This window comes from Larus michahellis, chromosome Z (genome assembly GCF_964199755.1).
Source record: "Larus michahellis chromosome Z, bLarMic1.1, whole genome shotgun sequence".
Classification (NCBI taxonomy): Eukaryota; Metazoa; Chordata; class Aves; order Charadriiformes; family Laridae; genus Larus; species Larus michahellis.
Window position 1 is genome coordinate 16,974,725 of NC_133930.1, and position 17,463 is coordinate 16,992,187.

General features: G+C 38.0%; 1 protein-coding gene across 3 annotated transcripts in view; it reads left to right on the top strand.

The window, feature by feature from the left end:
• Nucleotides 1-9,661, top strand: part of NNT (nicotinamide nucleotide transhydrogenase) — a 46,288-nt gene extending 36,627 nt beyond the window's left edge. For all 3 annotated transcript variants that reach the window (XM_074570067.1, XM_074570069.1, XM_074570068.1), the window contains exons 20-22: nt 3,813-3,931; nt 4,882-4,997; nt 7,425-9,661. In XM_074570067.1, the coding sequence (XP_074426168.1) occupies nt 3,813-3,931; nt 4,882-4,997; nt 7,425-7,574 (385 nt within the window). In that variant the 3' untranslated portion in view covers nt 7,575-9,661. The remainder of the gene's footprint in view (nt 1-3,812; nt 3,932-4,881; nt 4,998-7,424) is intronic.
• The last annotated feature ends 7,802 nt before the right edge of the window (nt 9,662-17,463 follow it).

Here is a 17,463-nt window from a genome sequence, read left to right on the forward strand (position 1 = left end):
AAACACTTCTGCGTTGGGTTAGGTAGGTGCTAGCTCTTTCAGTATTGATTAAAAGAATATTATCTATCCAGCTGTAATAAAGACAGATGCTGACTTTATGAACTGTATTAAAAGTAACTTCAATTCTGAGATTTTTCAGTAATTTTTCATGCAGTAGTTGTCTTTTCATGCTACTATAATAAACATCATATTACTTTAAGTAACTTCCCCCCCTTCCCTCCCTGAATTTAAGTGCTTTTTATGCTGAAAATGCTATCTTAATTTTAAAACAAAATGTTGCACTCCTTGTATTACAAGAAAAGGTTAAAATATTAACTAATTTTTGATTATGCTGTATTGTCTTTTTAAAGCTAAAAAGTATCCAAAAGAGGCTGATTAAAAGGCCGAATGTCCTTGCCTGATACTCATGCTGTTAAGGTCTGAAGTCTTAGTAACAAGGAGGTGTATGCTCTCTTCAGTGTATCTGACAGTTGGAGGTGATAAGCAAGCCCCATGTTACGTGGTCAGAGTAAAGAGAAAAAATTCCTGGTGGATTCTGCATTTCAGTGAGCTACCAGGATAATGTTTCAAGTCAGACACAGCATGATTGTGAGCCTCTGTTAAGGGTAAAGTATATGCAGACTGAAAACTTAATGTCATGTAAACAGAAAGTCAAAAAGAGCGTGAGATTTCTGCTTGATTTAAAAACAAACCAACCAACACGAGGGAGTTCCTTCATAACTGATATTAAAAGCATATCAAAGAAACTTATCAATTTTTCCCTTTAAAACATTTCTACCATAAAACTTGTCTCTATCTTAAAATCATTCGTGTTTTGAATTTTTGAATATGAATGAGGTTCATATTTTGAACAGCTGGGAGAGCATATGTGACAAAAATGTTTCTGCTGTAATGCACATAGCTTTGAAGAACTGGTGCTGTTTTGAGTCAGGAGAAGATACATAGCTCTTACTAGGCGTGCTGGGAGCCGTCAAGGATTTTAGCTATCTTTTATATGCTTACCTGAATTCTGCTTTCAATTGGACAGGCTAATTTCACTCCAGATATATGTAGATCGTATCTTGTGAAATAGTGAAAACCTTAGAGGCAAGTATTTTTAATGATTTTTTTTTTTTGACACACTTGCACATCCAGTTTCAAGAGGTACTGGCAGGCTACTGTCATATTTGGTTAACAGGCTCCTAGAAGCAGACTTCTGGGAGTCACTTCAATATTTGTCCAAAAAGCTTTTGTATGAGCAACTTTCTCAAACTTTGTGAATACGCAGTATGTGGTTTCAAGCAGTCTGTCAGAAGTCTCTAACTACTGATGGTTGATGCCATAACTCTTCCTGAACGAAGATAATTTGTCCCTTTCTTTTCTTCTTTCTTTGCTTCTTGCCAGGAATAGTGAAGTCAAAGGTGAAATTCATTCCCTTGGCAGCTTAAGTTCTGGCTTTCCAGCGCTTGAATAAGATTGTGTATGTATATAATATTTAATAGAAACCTCACGACTATTTTGTTTTGTGTATTGCCAAAACAGCTTTGGTCAGAAAGGCGCTCAAATAATTTTATTAGAAACAAAAGAGAATTTTGTTGGAAAATCTATTTTCACTGCCAGAGGAGTGATGGGTTTTCTCAAGTGTACTTCAGAATAAGAGTTCTACTGTACTGCAAGTGATTGAATTTGGTATACTTTAGGACTAGCTGCAGTACTACACATGGCTTATATTACTGAGTGATGTGAAACGTAAGCTGTTAATATTTTGTCCTGTATATTTGCTCTCCTTTTTTTTTAATTCTAGGTATTATACTTTGCAACAGAATCCCAAATGTTTACTAGCTGAATAAATCTATTCTCCTTGTTTCTTTAAACGAATTCCATTTAAAGCTAGCTTTTATCCTGCTGTTTGACCAAGAGCTTAAAAATGTCTTGTATCTAGTATTACATGGATTAATCATACGTCCTTAATTTTGTTTCTGGAGTTCCAATTGTCTCATCTTTGTGTTGTCTTAATGTCGTCTTGCTGATGGAGTGCTCAGTTGCCCTTTTAAGGATGTATTTGTACAAATGTTATATTCATAAGTGGCCTGTGTTGATTGGACTGTGACTTGTGGACCATCACTGATGTGTTATCCACTTGCGTTGCAGTGAAGTTGAAAATAGAAATCTGTGACAATCCCTCTGTCATGGCAAGTTGATTTATCAGCCGTTCCATCCTTTCTGAAGAATTCTGAAGTCCTTTTATTGCAGTCCTGACTCACTTGGATTTCTGCTCAGAAATTTATGTTCAGAAATCCAATAATTTAGTTTTCTCTTGGTATTTTCTGTCTCTTCCAAAGTGCATGTAGGTTTCCTTATTAAACGCTTAACTTCAGCTATATAACCATTCATCTGAGGCATTTCTGGTGTGCTTGAGTCAGCATTACATTTGGCGATAGCTCCAGAGCTGGAGAGACATAAAATGCACTGGACAGTAGATGTTGATCCGACTAGTTTATTCAGGGCCAGCAGATGAGCAGAAGAGTACAATCTGCTTCTAACCAAAATATGTCTTTGGGGATCGCAGCTAAACCAGTTTTAACATCTCCATTCTGAATTTTGTCAGGTTTTTACTCTTAGAGAACTGTATGCATGCCTTAACATCCCCCCATCACCACCCTGTGTGACTGTCTGAATTTTTAGTAACTTATAAGCAGTGTGTTTTCTCTGAGTTGGTTTTGAGCTATTCTGAAAACATTTCTTAAATTGTTTTGCTTGAACTGGCATAGGTTCTTAGCTCTCTGCCTTCTCACTCCCCACCTTTTCTATTTTTTTTTTTTTTTCCCCTCTGGAAATCAGTCATGAGAAGAAAGTGGCATGTTAACCTAATTCAAAAAAGCAGTGTCTTCTGCTTCAAGTAGAGTCCCTACTAATTTTTCTATTGGAGTGCTAGACTATGATTAATGATGCACACTCTAGAGATACCCGAGTCAATAAGGTCATTTGCCAAGGGCGTTTCTAGGTCTCAGGGTGGTTTTGCTTCCAGAAGGCTGCACAGTCTTTGGCCTTTTCATGAAAAGTATTATGTTGTGGCCAGTTCACTTACTCTGTGCATTCACTTTTCAATGATATAAGGGACCTGCAAAGCATATTAATGTGGGTGGTGGTTTTGCAGCAAAAAGGCTTATTCATAAAAAAACAAAGGTATTTGTCACGAGTTTTTAAATATGATACTGCTTGGAAGGTGGATGTGAATGCTTGCTGTGTGTAATATCGCTCAGGCTGATGATTGTACCCAGACAAAATGTTAAAATAGTCCCATTACTTTCAGAAGTAATTTAAGAAAACTTGTTGATATAAACTCTTGCTGGGTGGAAAATTGGTCCATCTTGCAATGATGTGTTCCCAGGCATTTCTGGGCACAAGTTCCTTCTGTGTTGTCACTAGAAGTGTCCAGCAGGCTCTCCAAAGCCACTGTGCAGATGCAACAACTTTCTGAACGAGTCGTCTTAAAAACGTACTCCTACTCCTACCTATTTTAGTTTTACTGGGAAATGAGCATGTTCTTTTGCATACCTGTAGTGTCAGTCATACTTTTAACTTTGCAGAAAAGGAACAGCTGCTCTCCAGGTGAAGAGTCAAACCTACAGTCCCTGTTCCCTTTCCCACCCACTCAGTTCCCTGCAGCACTGGAAAAGTAATTACAATATCGTTAAGGTTTAGCAATTTCTTTTTATTAATTCATATGTGTGCTTATACTTCTCTGCCTTGTAGGTCACAGGTGGCAATTTTACTGTATAAAACAGAGTGGTCAGTACTTATTAATGGGGTTGGACTTTCTTTCCTGTTAGGTTTGGTATTCACCCCGTGGCTGGCCGTATGCCCGGTCAGCTGAACGTACTCCTAGCTGAAGCTGGTGTTCCCTATGATATTGTACTGGAAATGGATGAGATCAATGAAGACTTCCCAGGTTAGTATGTGAGCTATAAGTTTCCAGTAGATTGGATTTGATCTTGTCAATTTTCATTTGTTTCTGTTTTTACATTGCCCAAGGATTTTAAAAATAGAAAATCTGATTCAGGCCGTTCGGTTTACCTTTGTGCCTCATTGTCGTACCATTGTAGAGGAAAAGAGGTCTTTCTCTTGCAATTTGAGTGCTCTCCCAGCTGATGGCAAGTGAGCACAGAGGAATACAAGAAATAGCCTGACTCAGAAGCAGAAAACTGAGAGGCGAAGAGTACAGATAGGTAAATCAAAGGGAAATATTGAATGCAGGAGTACAGAAAAAAGTAGATATTGAAGGGAGGTTAAATAGGCTTGTGAAACTTGTTTCCTCCAGAACCAAGTGAGCAGTTTGGGGTTTTTTTAATTGCTTGAAGCTGTGAAATAAATGACAAATGCTTTGTCTTTTTTATCACTGTTACTGTTCCATACAGGAAAACTACTGTTACTTTTTTAGGTCAAGTGTTGTGGATGACTTGACCCTGTTATGTCTTGCAAACTGGTATAGCATTGTACAAACAACTTCTTCCTTTCTTATATCTTTATTTAAAAATCAGAAAGTTGACGGTAAAAGGTTTTTTGAAAGAATATTCAAAGGAAAAGCCAGGCACAAAGAGATTTGAAGGTGATGATGCTATGTGTGTATGAAACTGCATTTAAATATCGTAGATTTAACTTTTGAGTGGTGGACTCATCTAATGAGTCCCTTGGAATGGGATTGTGGATGCTTGCAGTTTACTTTAGGTAGTTGGTAGCATTGCCTGGTAAGTTTGTAAAATATTTGTGAATGAAATCCCCATAAATCTTTGTAGAGTGCTTACGATAAGGGGTGGTTCTGCCTCTAAAGATCGGATTTAACATAAAAATTAAAATTTTAGATATTTTTTCACCAGTTTTATTTTCTTTGTCTTGCTGCAGATACTGACTTGGTCCTTGTAATTGGTGCAAATGATACAGTTAATTCAGCAGCTCAGGAAGATCCGAACTCTATCATTGCTGGAATGCCTGTTCTTGAGGTCTGGAAGTCCAAGCAGGTGAGATTAACAGAGTTGCATTAGCACCTACCTTAGGTAACATGCTTTTAAAAACATGGTTTATAGGATAAGCTAACGAGGTTCTCCTACCATTCTGATTTCCATGAGAAGCTTTTCTGCAAGGTGTCAAACAAAACAGTTAGTATTTTGGAAGTGTGGTGCACTGTTCATAATTTTATAATAATCAGCAAGTGCTGTAGTGAGACTAATGATCATTGCAGTAGGAAAGACCAATGAAAATGCTTCTACTAAAAAATGTGATTAGAATAAATGATTTTCTGCTCACATCTGCAGACCTGAAGCATTTCTATACACATATCTGCTTGTTTAAGTTTATAGGTAGTTTGACTGACAACTTTAATATTGAGGTGAAAATACAAGAATGAATAATATGCTTAAATAAAAAAAACCAACCAAGCAATGACTGGCTGGGTAGAGTAGAGAGCTTAGTCTGTCCAGATTGAACTGACGGTTTAGTTACCTCACTAGTGTTGCTCTTTGAAAGCAGCATCGTCTGATGTAAACTACATATGCGTGAGTTGCCTTGATGTGAAATCTTTGATCTCTGGTTCTGAATCCAGTCATAGCCCATTCTTCTGTGGGTTAACCATTCAAGTACTTGGAATTGTAGGCATATACATTTATCAGTGTTTTGTGTGTAGCTATGTGTTGCAATTTGAGAAATAAATGTGTACATGGTTAAAGTTGGTAAAGCTTCACAGTTTCTCTGTGAAGGAGCCATGCTTAAGTAATTTGACATTTAATAGCTAAAACTGTCTGAAATTTATTTTAGGATTATTTTATTTTTAAATCCCATGTATAAAATTACACAGACTAATAGTACGTAAAAGTAGTAATGTGAACACTCATCTGAATTGCAGTGCTGTTAGGCAACTGGGTTCTTAAAATAGCTCAAAAATAAAATAGCCTCAGAAACCTTGTCACGGTTTCATCTGGGACAGAGTTGATTTTCTTAGTAGCAGCTGGTGTAGTGCTGTGTTCTGGGTTTGGGTTGAGAATGGTGTTGATGGCAAACCGGTGGTTTTGGTTGCTAAGCAGTCAAGGCCTTTTCTGCTCCTCACATTGCCTTGCCAGCCAGCAGGCTGGGAGTGCGCAAAAAAGTTGGGAGGAGGCATGGCTGGGACAGCTGACCCCAGCTGACCAAAGGGCTATTCCATGCCATATGACATCATGATCAATCAGTATATAAAGCTGGGTGAAGAAGAAGGAAGGGGGGACATTCCAAGTTAACAGCATTTGTATTCCCAAGTAACCATTAGGTGTGATGGAGCCCTGCTTTCCTGGAGATGGCTGAACACCTGCCTGCTGATGGGAAGCAACGAGTGAATTCCTTGTTTTGCTTTGCTTGCGTGCAGGGTTTTTGCTTTACTTATTAAACCATCTTTATCTCAACGCATGAGTTTTCTCACTCTTCTGATTCTCTCCCCCATCCCACTGGGGGAGAGTGAGTGAGCAGCTGCGTGGTCATAGTTGCTGTCTGGGGTTAAACCGTGACAGTCCTTTTTGGTGTCAAATGTGTGGAACCGAAAAGGACTGTCGTGGTTTAACTCCAGCCGGCAACTAGGACCACATAGTAACTCACTCGCTCCCCTTTCCCCCCAAGAAGGTTAGGGAGAAGAGGGAGAAAAGGAGGGCAAAGGGGGGAAAAAAACACTTGGGGGTTGAGATGAAGACAGATTAATAGAACAATAACAGAAAAGGAAACTAACCACAATAATAATAATAAAGGCAAAGGAATATACAAGACAAAAGTCATCCTCACTGCCCAGTGAATTGGTTGCCCAGCCTGACCTGAGCAGTGATCACAGATTCCCACCACCCCACCAACGCCCATTTATATGCTGAGCATGATGTCTATGGTACAGAATACTGCTATTGCCCATTCTGTCTGTGCTCCTTCTCAGCTTCTGTGGGAAGCTGGAAAAAGTCCTTGAATACTATAAACATCACCTAGCAACAACTAAAACAGCATGCATTATTGACGTTCCTTTCATACCAAATCTGAAATATAGCAGCCACTAAAAAGAAAATTAACTCTATCCGAGCTGAAACCAGGCCAACCTTCTATGTTGTAATCATCAGTGCCCATCTTGCTTTGGCTTATTACATGGAATAAAGTAAAAGCTTATGCATGTGTGGCGGCTGCAGTCTCTTTATCTGACATCTAATATTGTGTTTAACAATTAAATGTTTCTGAAACTGGTCTGGCTATCAATTTGTCGGCTATATTAAAATTTGAAATACAGTTTTGAAGCAGTAAGCTATTTCGGCCCTATTTCAACCCTATTTCGGCCAGGGATCTCTCTTCCTCTCCCTTAGTTTGTGGAGGTTGTTTTTTGTTGTCTTTGTTTGAGGGGGAATGGTGGTTGGTCTTTGCTCTTTCAAACATGAATTCTTTATGTGCAGGTCATTGTAATGAAGAGATCTTTGGGAGTTGGTTATGCAGCAGTGGACAATCCAATCTTCTACAAACCCAATACTGCCATGTTGTTGGGAGATGCTAAGAAGACTTGTGATGCCCTACAGGCCAAAGTCAGGGAGTCGTATCAAAGCTAAATACTGATTTATATTCCATTGATGATTGTGACTACAGTCATGTAAAACAAGAGTTAGAAGAATCTCTTACCTAATGCAGCCAACATTTCGGGAAGACTGCATTGACTCCTAGGAGATGTAGTTCACTCGGGGAATGTAGGCTTTTATGAGGGGGTGGGCACATTAGCCCTTCAAACTAAATCTTCCATGAGGCAATGCATTAAAAAATGAAAACATGCTTTTTAAGGTTAAGATTGAGCTGTAAGAAGCAGGGACTAATGACTCGTGGTCACCTTTAAGTAGTTATTGGCTTCTTCCTCCTAACTGTCTGTACTTCTGTCATGGAAATTCACTAAAAAAATACCGTGCCAAAGTTGCATTCTGTGTTATCAAAACTGTTCTTTGGCCAGTACGGAGAAAATAACTATTTATTTCATCAAAACTTAAATCAAAATTACAAACAGATGCAAATAGATGCTTACATGATTTGAGATTCTAAACATAATATTCTGTTAAATCTCTATAGAAAAATTGAACTGTTTCTTTTGTGGATTCTGTGGATGCTGTGAATCAAGAACATTTTAGGAAAGTCCTATAAAATACAGTTCCACTTTTTTGTAGTGCCCACTTATATTACGTAAAACAAAACACAGGATTTCAGGGACCTACCAAGTGATCTTCAAGCCTGACAAGGAAATGTACACCTACTTGTACTGCTTAATTGTTTTAAGCAGCTGCTAAATTCTCCATCTTTTCCAGTTGTTGCCTTTTTAAGTGTCTGAGGAAAAATGTGGTCGAGTTCTGCACTGGCAAAACATCTGGATACCTGATCTGTTAGCAGAATTTGGACCATAGTGTTTCAGTTTTTGTTCACTTAAACTTTTAACTGTATTTGCTACTTTAAAATTTAGTGATGTTTTCTTAATTAACATTTTTATGATGCTGGAAAAGGCACTTCTGAACATTTTTAAGATTGCTGGAGTTTATTAGAATTTTTCTAAATAAATAAGCTATTGTTTGGACAGCACAGAAACATACCAAACTTAAAATCCAGTGTTTTGATTATTTGATTTCTTCCTAATCTAATTGAAAGCACTGTTAAATTCCCATAATAAGTTCAGCAAAGAATTAAATTAAATTATGACATAGATTGCTGTTTTGTTTTTATTATGTTAAGTGTTCTTGAGTGGAACTCAAATATTTGCTTAATAAAGTGAGTTTTACCATGTTTCCATGCTGATGTAGCAATTGTCCGTGGTGACAAAAGCTAATTAGAAATAGCTGTACTTGTGTTAAAGCATTCATATTGGGGATAAGAAACTATTATGAAGTAAGCCTTGAACTTAATCCATCTTGATTAATAGAACAAACATTCTTTATTACACCATGTATAGAGACCTCATAAAATATAGTATTTCTACTTAGCTACCTCTGTTTTTATGTGAACATCAGTTAAAACGCAGACTTTGAACAGGTAATGCATTAAGAAATGTAATGATGTATGAAAGAAGCTACCCTTTTTACAAATCTCTTTTATATAATTGAAATAAAAATTATCATGTAAGCATTAATATGTTGTACACTGCAGGAAAAGACTTGTAATTAAATTTTAATTTAAAACATTGCGGCAGCTATATTTGAATGTATCATGTATGGCCTCTTGATTTCATTGCATTCAGCTTTTCTTTTAGGCCTGCAAAAATAGGAGGGAAATGGGAGAAGGCAAAAGACAAGGAAATAATCCTCTCTCTCCCTCCCTCCTAACTAAGCAAGAAAGGGGATTTGAAGGGATTTAACATCCTAAAATATTGACTTTTGCTTTGTCAAAGTTGAAGTATCTAACTGCGGTATGCAACATGTCTCTGCTTATAAGTAGCTAATGTCAGACTTAGCTTTTCTTAAAAAAAAAACCAAAAAAATAACAAAACAAACCCCAGAACAAGGGGGAACGCTTCTTTTTTTTTTCCCCCCTCTTTGTATTTGGAAAAAACCCCATACTGTTATGTTGAATCAGAGGTACCAGTGTTATCTTTAAAACTATGCTTTACCATGGAACACCCGGTAATTGTTGAAGTGCTAATAAAAAGTCACTTATTTTTCTTTATCGATCACTGTCTCTTTTCTCTTCTGTTGTGTTTCCTGAGTAGGTAAGTAGTCTGAGATTCTGTCTGGGAGTTAGAAGATCAAAATACCACTAAGGGTATTGAGATTGAAGAATATAATGAAAAGGAATCAGTGAAAGATGCATATTTCTTTTCTTTTTTTAATTTGAATGGTTCTTTAAAATAGTCATTCTAGGTATGACTGATGTCACCTGTCTGTGGCAACTTCACTATGAGCTTTTCTAGTAAATTAGGAGGGCTGGACAACTTCTGAGAACAGTTGATCCCAATATGTGTTGCCTTTTTGACTTAAACAAAACAAAACAAAAATGTAAGAACTAACTTGGCTGAGTACTTCATTTTCCATTGGCTGAGGTGTGACATGAATCCTATCCCTTTGAGCCTGATACTGTATAAATTTGCTTCAGTTCTTAGTAACTTAGTTCTACAAGATTGTCAAGTTGATCGTTGTGATGATTTCAGTTTCTGCCTTCAAAGTGAATGATGAATAATGTTAGCCATCTGATAATCTGTTCAATTATATCATTGCGCAAGTCTGACACGTAGCTTTCATGTTTTTCTCAAGCTTTGGTCAAGCTGAGACTTGAGTTCTCTTTCAGAGGCTGCAGCCTGGCATTGATTTATGGGGTAACCTCTCTTCCCTCTTGATTGAGCAGCCTACCTGGGAAGCATATACCTGCAGTGTATAGATTTATAGTCTGACAAATGGTAAAGCCATAGCCTTCGTCCTTTTGTGGATCTGACTGCTAGTTTGAAGGTTTTACTCTGTCTACCCAGCTCCAGCTACTTATTATCACCCAAGACGTATTTGCTCTAGCCTGTCTCATTATCACCCAAGAGGTATTTACTCTAGCCTCCCTCAAGCAGGCTATGAAGATCTGTTCTGATAAGATCATGGCAAAGTAGTGCAGCAAGAACAAAAGGAGAGGATGGAGGACACAATAATCTCTGTTCAGCTGGTGGGCCTTTTTCACTTTGCAGTATGTGTCCATGGCCATGAGACACCTTGGATCTTTGTTTTTAATACAAGTTGTTGCACTACTAAAGTTACAGAGGAATTTAGTTTGGAAGGATCTTCTAGAGATAATTTGGTCCAGACCCTTGGTGCAAAGAGATCTAGTTTGATCAGATTCTTCCAGGCTGTCACTTGGAACATCTCCTGGCTGGAGATTGCACAGCTTCTCTATTCCCCTATTCCAGTGTTCGAGTCTTTCCATTGTGAACAATTTTTTTAAAACACCTAATTGGAATTTTCTTTGCAATTTATGTGCATCACCTAGCCTAGTCTTGTTACTGTACAGACAGACTAGAGTCTATTTTCACCATTGTCTGTTGGAAAACAACAGGAGGATTCTGCCCTTGTCCTTCTAAGGCTGACAAACCCAGTTCTTTCTCTGTGTATGTCATGCGTGAATGATGGCTCCCAGTTTGGCTCACTTCAGGTTGTCAATAGTTTCTTGTACTGGACACACTAATCCAGGCGCAGTCTCACAAGTACAAAGTGCCGGGAAGTCAGCACTTCTCTTACCTGCTGGCTTTATGCTTACTGATGCAGCCCAATGTACAGTTGGCCTTTGCTGCAAGGTTGTGCTGCTGTTCTGTGTTCCATGCTGGTCTCATGGGACCATCTTGTTTTCTGCAGAGCTGGTTTCTGGCTAGTCAGCCCCAACTCTTTACTGTTTTACGGGGTTTTTCCATCCTGAGTAATGGACTTTGCATTTGCCTTGGAACTTAATGAGATTCCTGTCAACCTGTTTCTTAGTCTGCTGAGGTCCCTCTGGCAGCCGTACCCTCTGCTATAAAGTTTGTTCCTGCAGTTTGCTAAAATCTGTAAGCGTTTTGTGAGTGCTTTCCTTCCCATTGCCCAGGTCAGTAATAAAGACACTGAGCCCCTCATGAATGCTACTGGTACTTTACCGCTAGCTGGACTTCATACTGTGATCACAACCATTTGAGTCTGGTGCACCAGATAGGTTTTCTATGTAGCAGTGCAGACTATGACACTAATGTGCCTGGATGCTGTGGGAAACCTTGTCAAAGGCCACGTTAAAAATCAAGGTATGCAACGTCCATTGGTCTTCCTGTGTCCACAGGGTCAGCCGTCTCACCGTACAAGGCGGGCAGGTTGGTCAGGCATGATTTGCCTGTGGTAAAATCGTGCTGCCTGTTCCTCATCACCACCTCTTTCATGAAGTTCCCAGGGGAGCTGGCTGTGTAATCTGCCCAGTGTCATGATTAGGCTGCCTGGCCTGTTGTTTCCCTGTCCTTCCCTTTGCCCTTCTTGAGCCAGCTATTAATTATTCAGATCAAAAATTAAATTGTAACTCTGTAACAGCTGCTGTTTCTAGGAAATACAGTGTTTACGTTCTGTCCTGAGAATGACGAAGTTCTGCTTTGTGCTTGTAAATTGGCTTTGTAACTTTTTAAGTAGGGGAATTTCACTGATTAGGAAATGATGAATTTGCAGTTACGTGATCTATTAATCTGTCAGTCTGTTTCTCAAACTCTTGCTTTAGTCTGGAATTTTACAAACCATATCATAATCTAATGAGTTATACGTATCCTGCCATGTTGGTTCCTTGTAGCAAGCATGTAATCCTGGTCCATTCAAATAGGGAAACTGGGGACTGAACCTACTTTTTAATTTTAGTTTGAATAAAAAGCTGGCTTTTGCAGTGAATCACAGTTTTGGTTTTTTTTCCACTTGCTAAATTTTGGTTTCCGTTGCAGAGCAGCCTTGGAGCACACAGACCTGGATCCTTTTGAAACTAAGCTAGAAGGTGTGTTAGAGCTGTGGATGAGCATTCAGTTTGTAGGACCAGCACAGTAAACATCCTCAAACGCATAGGAGTGGATTTCATATCCTCAGCACTGAGTGCCTTGTTTGCCATGTTTGATTCTGTTGTGCCAAAATAATTGCTAAAGTAGACCTCTAGATTTCCAGAGCATAAGAGAGAATGAGATAGTATAATTTACTTTCTTCCATTCTAAGGTTTAATTATTTGTAATAAGTTAAACTAAAAAAAAACCAAAAAACAACACCCCAAAACAAAAAAAGCTTTTTGCTCCACTAGCACATGAATGCTTTTGTGTAAACTTTCAAATTCTTCAGGAAAACTTTACAGGAAGGAATTCAAATACTAGGGCATTCGGGTACTCTGTTCTGTACCTAAGCAGTGCAGTTCAAATACTCACTTCATCAGACTTGCAATGAGTATTGTTCCAATGACATCATGAATGAGGGATTGTTGTTTAAAAAAAAAAAAAAAAAAAAAAAAAATTACAAATGGTAATGACTTCAATTAGTTAGAGCAACTACTCCATAGCTGCCCAGAGAATATATTATATTAACTGTGTTAGACTAAAGTGATACATGGTTCTTCCATGTACTTCCAATTTACAGTATTGCTTGAGAAATTAAGGGACTAATTTATAGCCCTTATTCTATCATTGTTGTCATCATAATGACATAAGGAAAGAAATTTTTCTCCAGTTGCAAAGATAATGAGAAATGTTAGCCAATGAGAAGAGAATGAATGGGAAAAAAAATGTTAGAGGAAACGTAACTATTCTGTTTTCTCTATTTCACTTTTGCCTGGAGGCAGATTTTCTCTGATAATGAAGGAGATCATATTCTTCAATTGAATGTACGCGTAGTTAGTTTGTGTTGTTCCTTTAATGACAGTTGATCAGATTTATTTTTCCCCATAGGCTCCAAGACAGCATGTGGCCCTGTACGTCACTCTAAAACCTGGCACTCCACAGTCCAGTCTTCTGCACAGCAGAGATAATTATAAATTAATACTCAGTGTTACTAACCTGTTAGAAAAATGGCTCTCTGAGTTCTAAGTTCACACGTCTTGACACTTTTTTGAACTCTGTAGGTTGTACTTCTGCAAAGCAGTTTCAGTTAGACAAGGATGTCAAAAATAACTATTAAATATTATTTACCAACTACAGCTGTCTTTGAAATATTATGTGAAGAAGAGGTATAAAATATGTCTGCTACATGTTTTGAAAATAGGGTCAAACTGGGTCAGAGAAGACAGGGAAGAAATTTTATGTCAGCGAAGTGGTCACACTACGAAGATCAGACCTTTACCTCAAGTGTAAGTATACCTTTGAAAATAAGGTTTTACATGATGCAGTTCTGCCTAGATGTGCTGAATATGACATTTACTAACAGTGTGATGTTTTGCAATTAGGTGTGAGACCAGGAAAAGGCCCTGTGTGGCTCTTGACCTTCTTTTCCTGTCCCTTCTTGAGAAAACCCATAAAACTGGTTATTATCCAAACCTTCCCTATTAAAGGAAGGAAGCAACAAAGGAACTGGAGGACAAAAGGGCTGAGGGGTCTTCGCACTCAGTAAGAAGCGTCTTCTGAAAGAAGATTGTGGTTGAACTCTAGCACAGCATGAAATTAAGTTATTCTATTACATGGTCAGTCTAACCCACAATTTAAAAAATCGCTAGCAGAATGGAAACTAACAGCTAGTGAACATAAAAAGCTCAAGCAGATGTTAGAGCTGTCTCAAGCAGTAATAACTAGCAGTTGCCCATTCTCCCTATTAAAATATTACAGATGTGGATAGGGAAAAACCATTTGGTTTTCTGATTTTACATTCTCAGAAGCTCATTGTTGTCATAGGCCATGGTACAATGAACTTAAGTTTTTAAGTGTTTTATGGTGGATTTGTTAATGTGCAGACACAACACAGGAACTTGCCTCTTCTCTAATTTATAGGCACATCCACAATCCTTATTTTTCATCAGCATTCAGTCCCCAGATGCATCCATTGAATGTTACTGTAGTGAACCATATAATATGAGGTAGTCTAATTATATTTGAATTTTAAAACCAGAGAAGTGTAATCAATAGAGTGCAATGTCCTAAGTATTGCTATAATTTTCATGTTACATTCCTGATGTGACATTAACTTCTTTTTTTAAACTTCCAGAGGTACCATAAACCACACTTTCTACCTGGTCAATTTGATCTGTGAACAGTGTTAATATTACCCATGGAGCTGCTGAATTTTGTCTGTAAACCTCAGAACCCTGTGGGTTTTTTTCCACAGGGCTATGAAGCAAGAGGTATCTTTTGCCTTTTTACCTACTTGTTCCTTCCTTTTTTGGTTTATGTGAAATCATTATGGCATTGGTATTTAAATGGAGACTCTTGCTGAGGGATCTAATTTCTGTTGTCCTCTGAAGGAGGTCACTTTTGCATATTTTGTGAAGTTAATTTTACAGGAAACCATGCAGTAGTCCCGCGTTACTGTCCTGTATCTATAACTCTGTTGCAAGCTAGATAAGAGGCAGCTTCCCATCTCTGCTGTAGACTGACCATTACGGTTGGTTCTAAAATGTTATTCTGCCACTCTTAACATTTATTTTCAAATACAAACCTGCTCATTTTTCTTTACTGTGAGGGTGGTGAGGCACTGGAACGGGTTGCCCAGGGAAGCTGTGGATGCCCCATCCCTGGAAGTGTTCAAGGCCAGGCTGGATGGGGCTTTGAGCAGCCTGGTCTAGTGGGAGGTGTCCCTGCCCAGGGCAGGGCGGTTGGAACTAGATGGTCTTTAAGGTCCCTTCCAGCCCAAAACATTCTATCATTCATTTGCTCTTTAACATAGCTGTAAATCCCTTGAGTTCATTAGAGATCTGACTAGCACGGATACGGTCTGAATGGGAGATGATATGAATGACAAACTTCCAGTTTAGTTTGGAAACATACCCTAGTGTATTACCTTGGGATTAGCATAGTCGTCGTGTTAGGGACATGTTGCGATTCCTCAGATTTATTAAAAAGTTTTTTATTAAGGTTCAGAAAAACAATGTTGGGATGCAGCTGAGGTGACAGTGAAGATCAAAATACAGCTTGAAGAACTCAGCGTAACAAATGGTGTAACATAGGAGGTAAAAAGACTTGCATTGGTTGTCCTGCAGATGTGCTGGGTTGGTCTCCCTGATGAATTGCAGTGGACCCCTCTGGATAAGAAGAAGGCATCTGAAGTTTTATGTCCTTTGTTGATGACATGACAAATGAGAAAATTTTCAAGAGGGAGTGAGTTTCACTTTTGTTAACAATCAATTCTCTTTCATTCTATTCAGGGACCAGCTCCGTGGCTTTGGGCTGAATAGTTAAATCTCAGTGTTTGGATGGGTGTGATATCCTTCCATCTCAGAAAATGTACAATGACTTACAAAGAGCAACCATTTTTTAAATAAAATAAGTAGTAGTCTTAGCAACACATTGTTTCTGTGCATGCATTCTTCTCAAAATAATTGTCTTTAAAATTGCCAGCTCTTAAAAAGAAGAAAGCTGGATCTTTTACCAGCCAGAACCTGGAATACCTAGTCTCCAGACTTCTCCCGTGTTGCTCTAGTGTTTGTTGGGTGGTATTCTACCATTAGTTTTCAATAGGCCCGTATCAAAGCCTTCCGTGAGTAAAACAACTTCTCACTGCAAATAGCTCTAAAAGCATTCTAGCCTACCCATCTCTTTAATTCAGAAATAAGTTCTAGTATTTGGAAGATATATCTTTGAGAAGGTGTTTTGTTAGAATTGTTCCCACAAGCAATGCTTTTTGTTCTCAAAAAAACATGCTGGTGAGGTGCAAAAGTCAGCATTTGAGACTTAATTTTCAACCAGTATCTTTTTTATTTTATCTTCAAAATATACTGATTTGACCCTCAGCCAGACTTACCTAATAATATATTAGGTTAGGACAGGGAAGTAGCTCAGGTTTTGATCAGTTTGACATTAAGTTTACCATACCTGAAGACTTATGTTCTTTGCAGGAAATACCGAAGCATTCTGCGAGAGTTTAAATTCATTAATATTTTTCCATTTCCAAACAGAGGTAGTATCAACTCCCTTTTGTATATTTAGCTCCAAAAATTGCTTCCCTCATGGCTTTTACTTTTAAGGATCGTTGTAATTGGTTTGGAATTACTCTGATGAACTTGCAATATAACTTTTATTGGGCTCATTTTGTGGGTGAAAATTGGTTTTGGTTATTTTCTTAATTGTCTGTATTTTGTGTTGGAGGAGTTTAATAGGAATGGAAAAGTGGAAAGGAATTACTATGATTTTCAAGCATTAAATTGTGTAGAATACAAGGATAATAGGAAGGAAACAGACAAATAGGAGCTGGGCATCTAAAGCAGCTTTGTTTGTTTTGTTTTTTTTTTTTGTGAAAATTTTACATTTTGTAGATTAAAGTTTCATCAAAATAAAGACACAAGAAGATACTTTATCCAACCTGCATCTGATACTGTATCCACAAAGTTTAGTGCCCCTGATAGGAATTATTTATTATTTGTGTCAGTAATCACAAGCTGTCAAAATAGAGGCACATAAGAAATGTAAATGTTGAGATTTTTATCTTTGAAATACGAAATTCATGCTTTCTGATTAAAGTATAGGTAAAACAAAACATTATTGCCTTACTGGATTGTATTTCTTGTGTAGAAAATACTTTTTTGGGGGCCCAAAATAAGGGGTGGTTGAAAAGAAAGCCCCTTAAAGAACAGTATGATTCAGGTCTTTGTGTCCCAGGGAAGGTTTGATACTCTGAGGAGTCCCAGTTTGTCTCGTGAGTGCCCTGTGACAGTAATACCTCTACTTTACAAGAGGCGTTAGGATCTTTATCACCCCAAGCACTATGAAAGTGTTCAGAATGTGGATTATGAGTTGCCACAAAAAAAGCACATCTTTAAAAGCTAGTGTTTTGCCATCATTTATTAAAATCCTGTAGGAATAAATGCTGTTGAGGTCCAAAT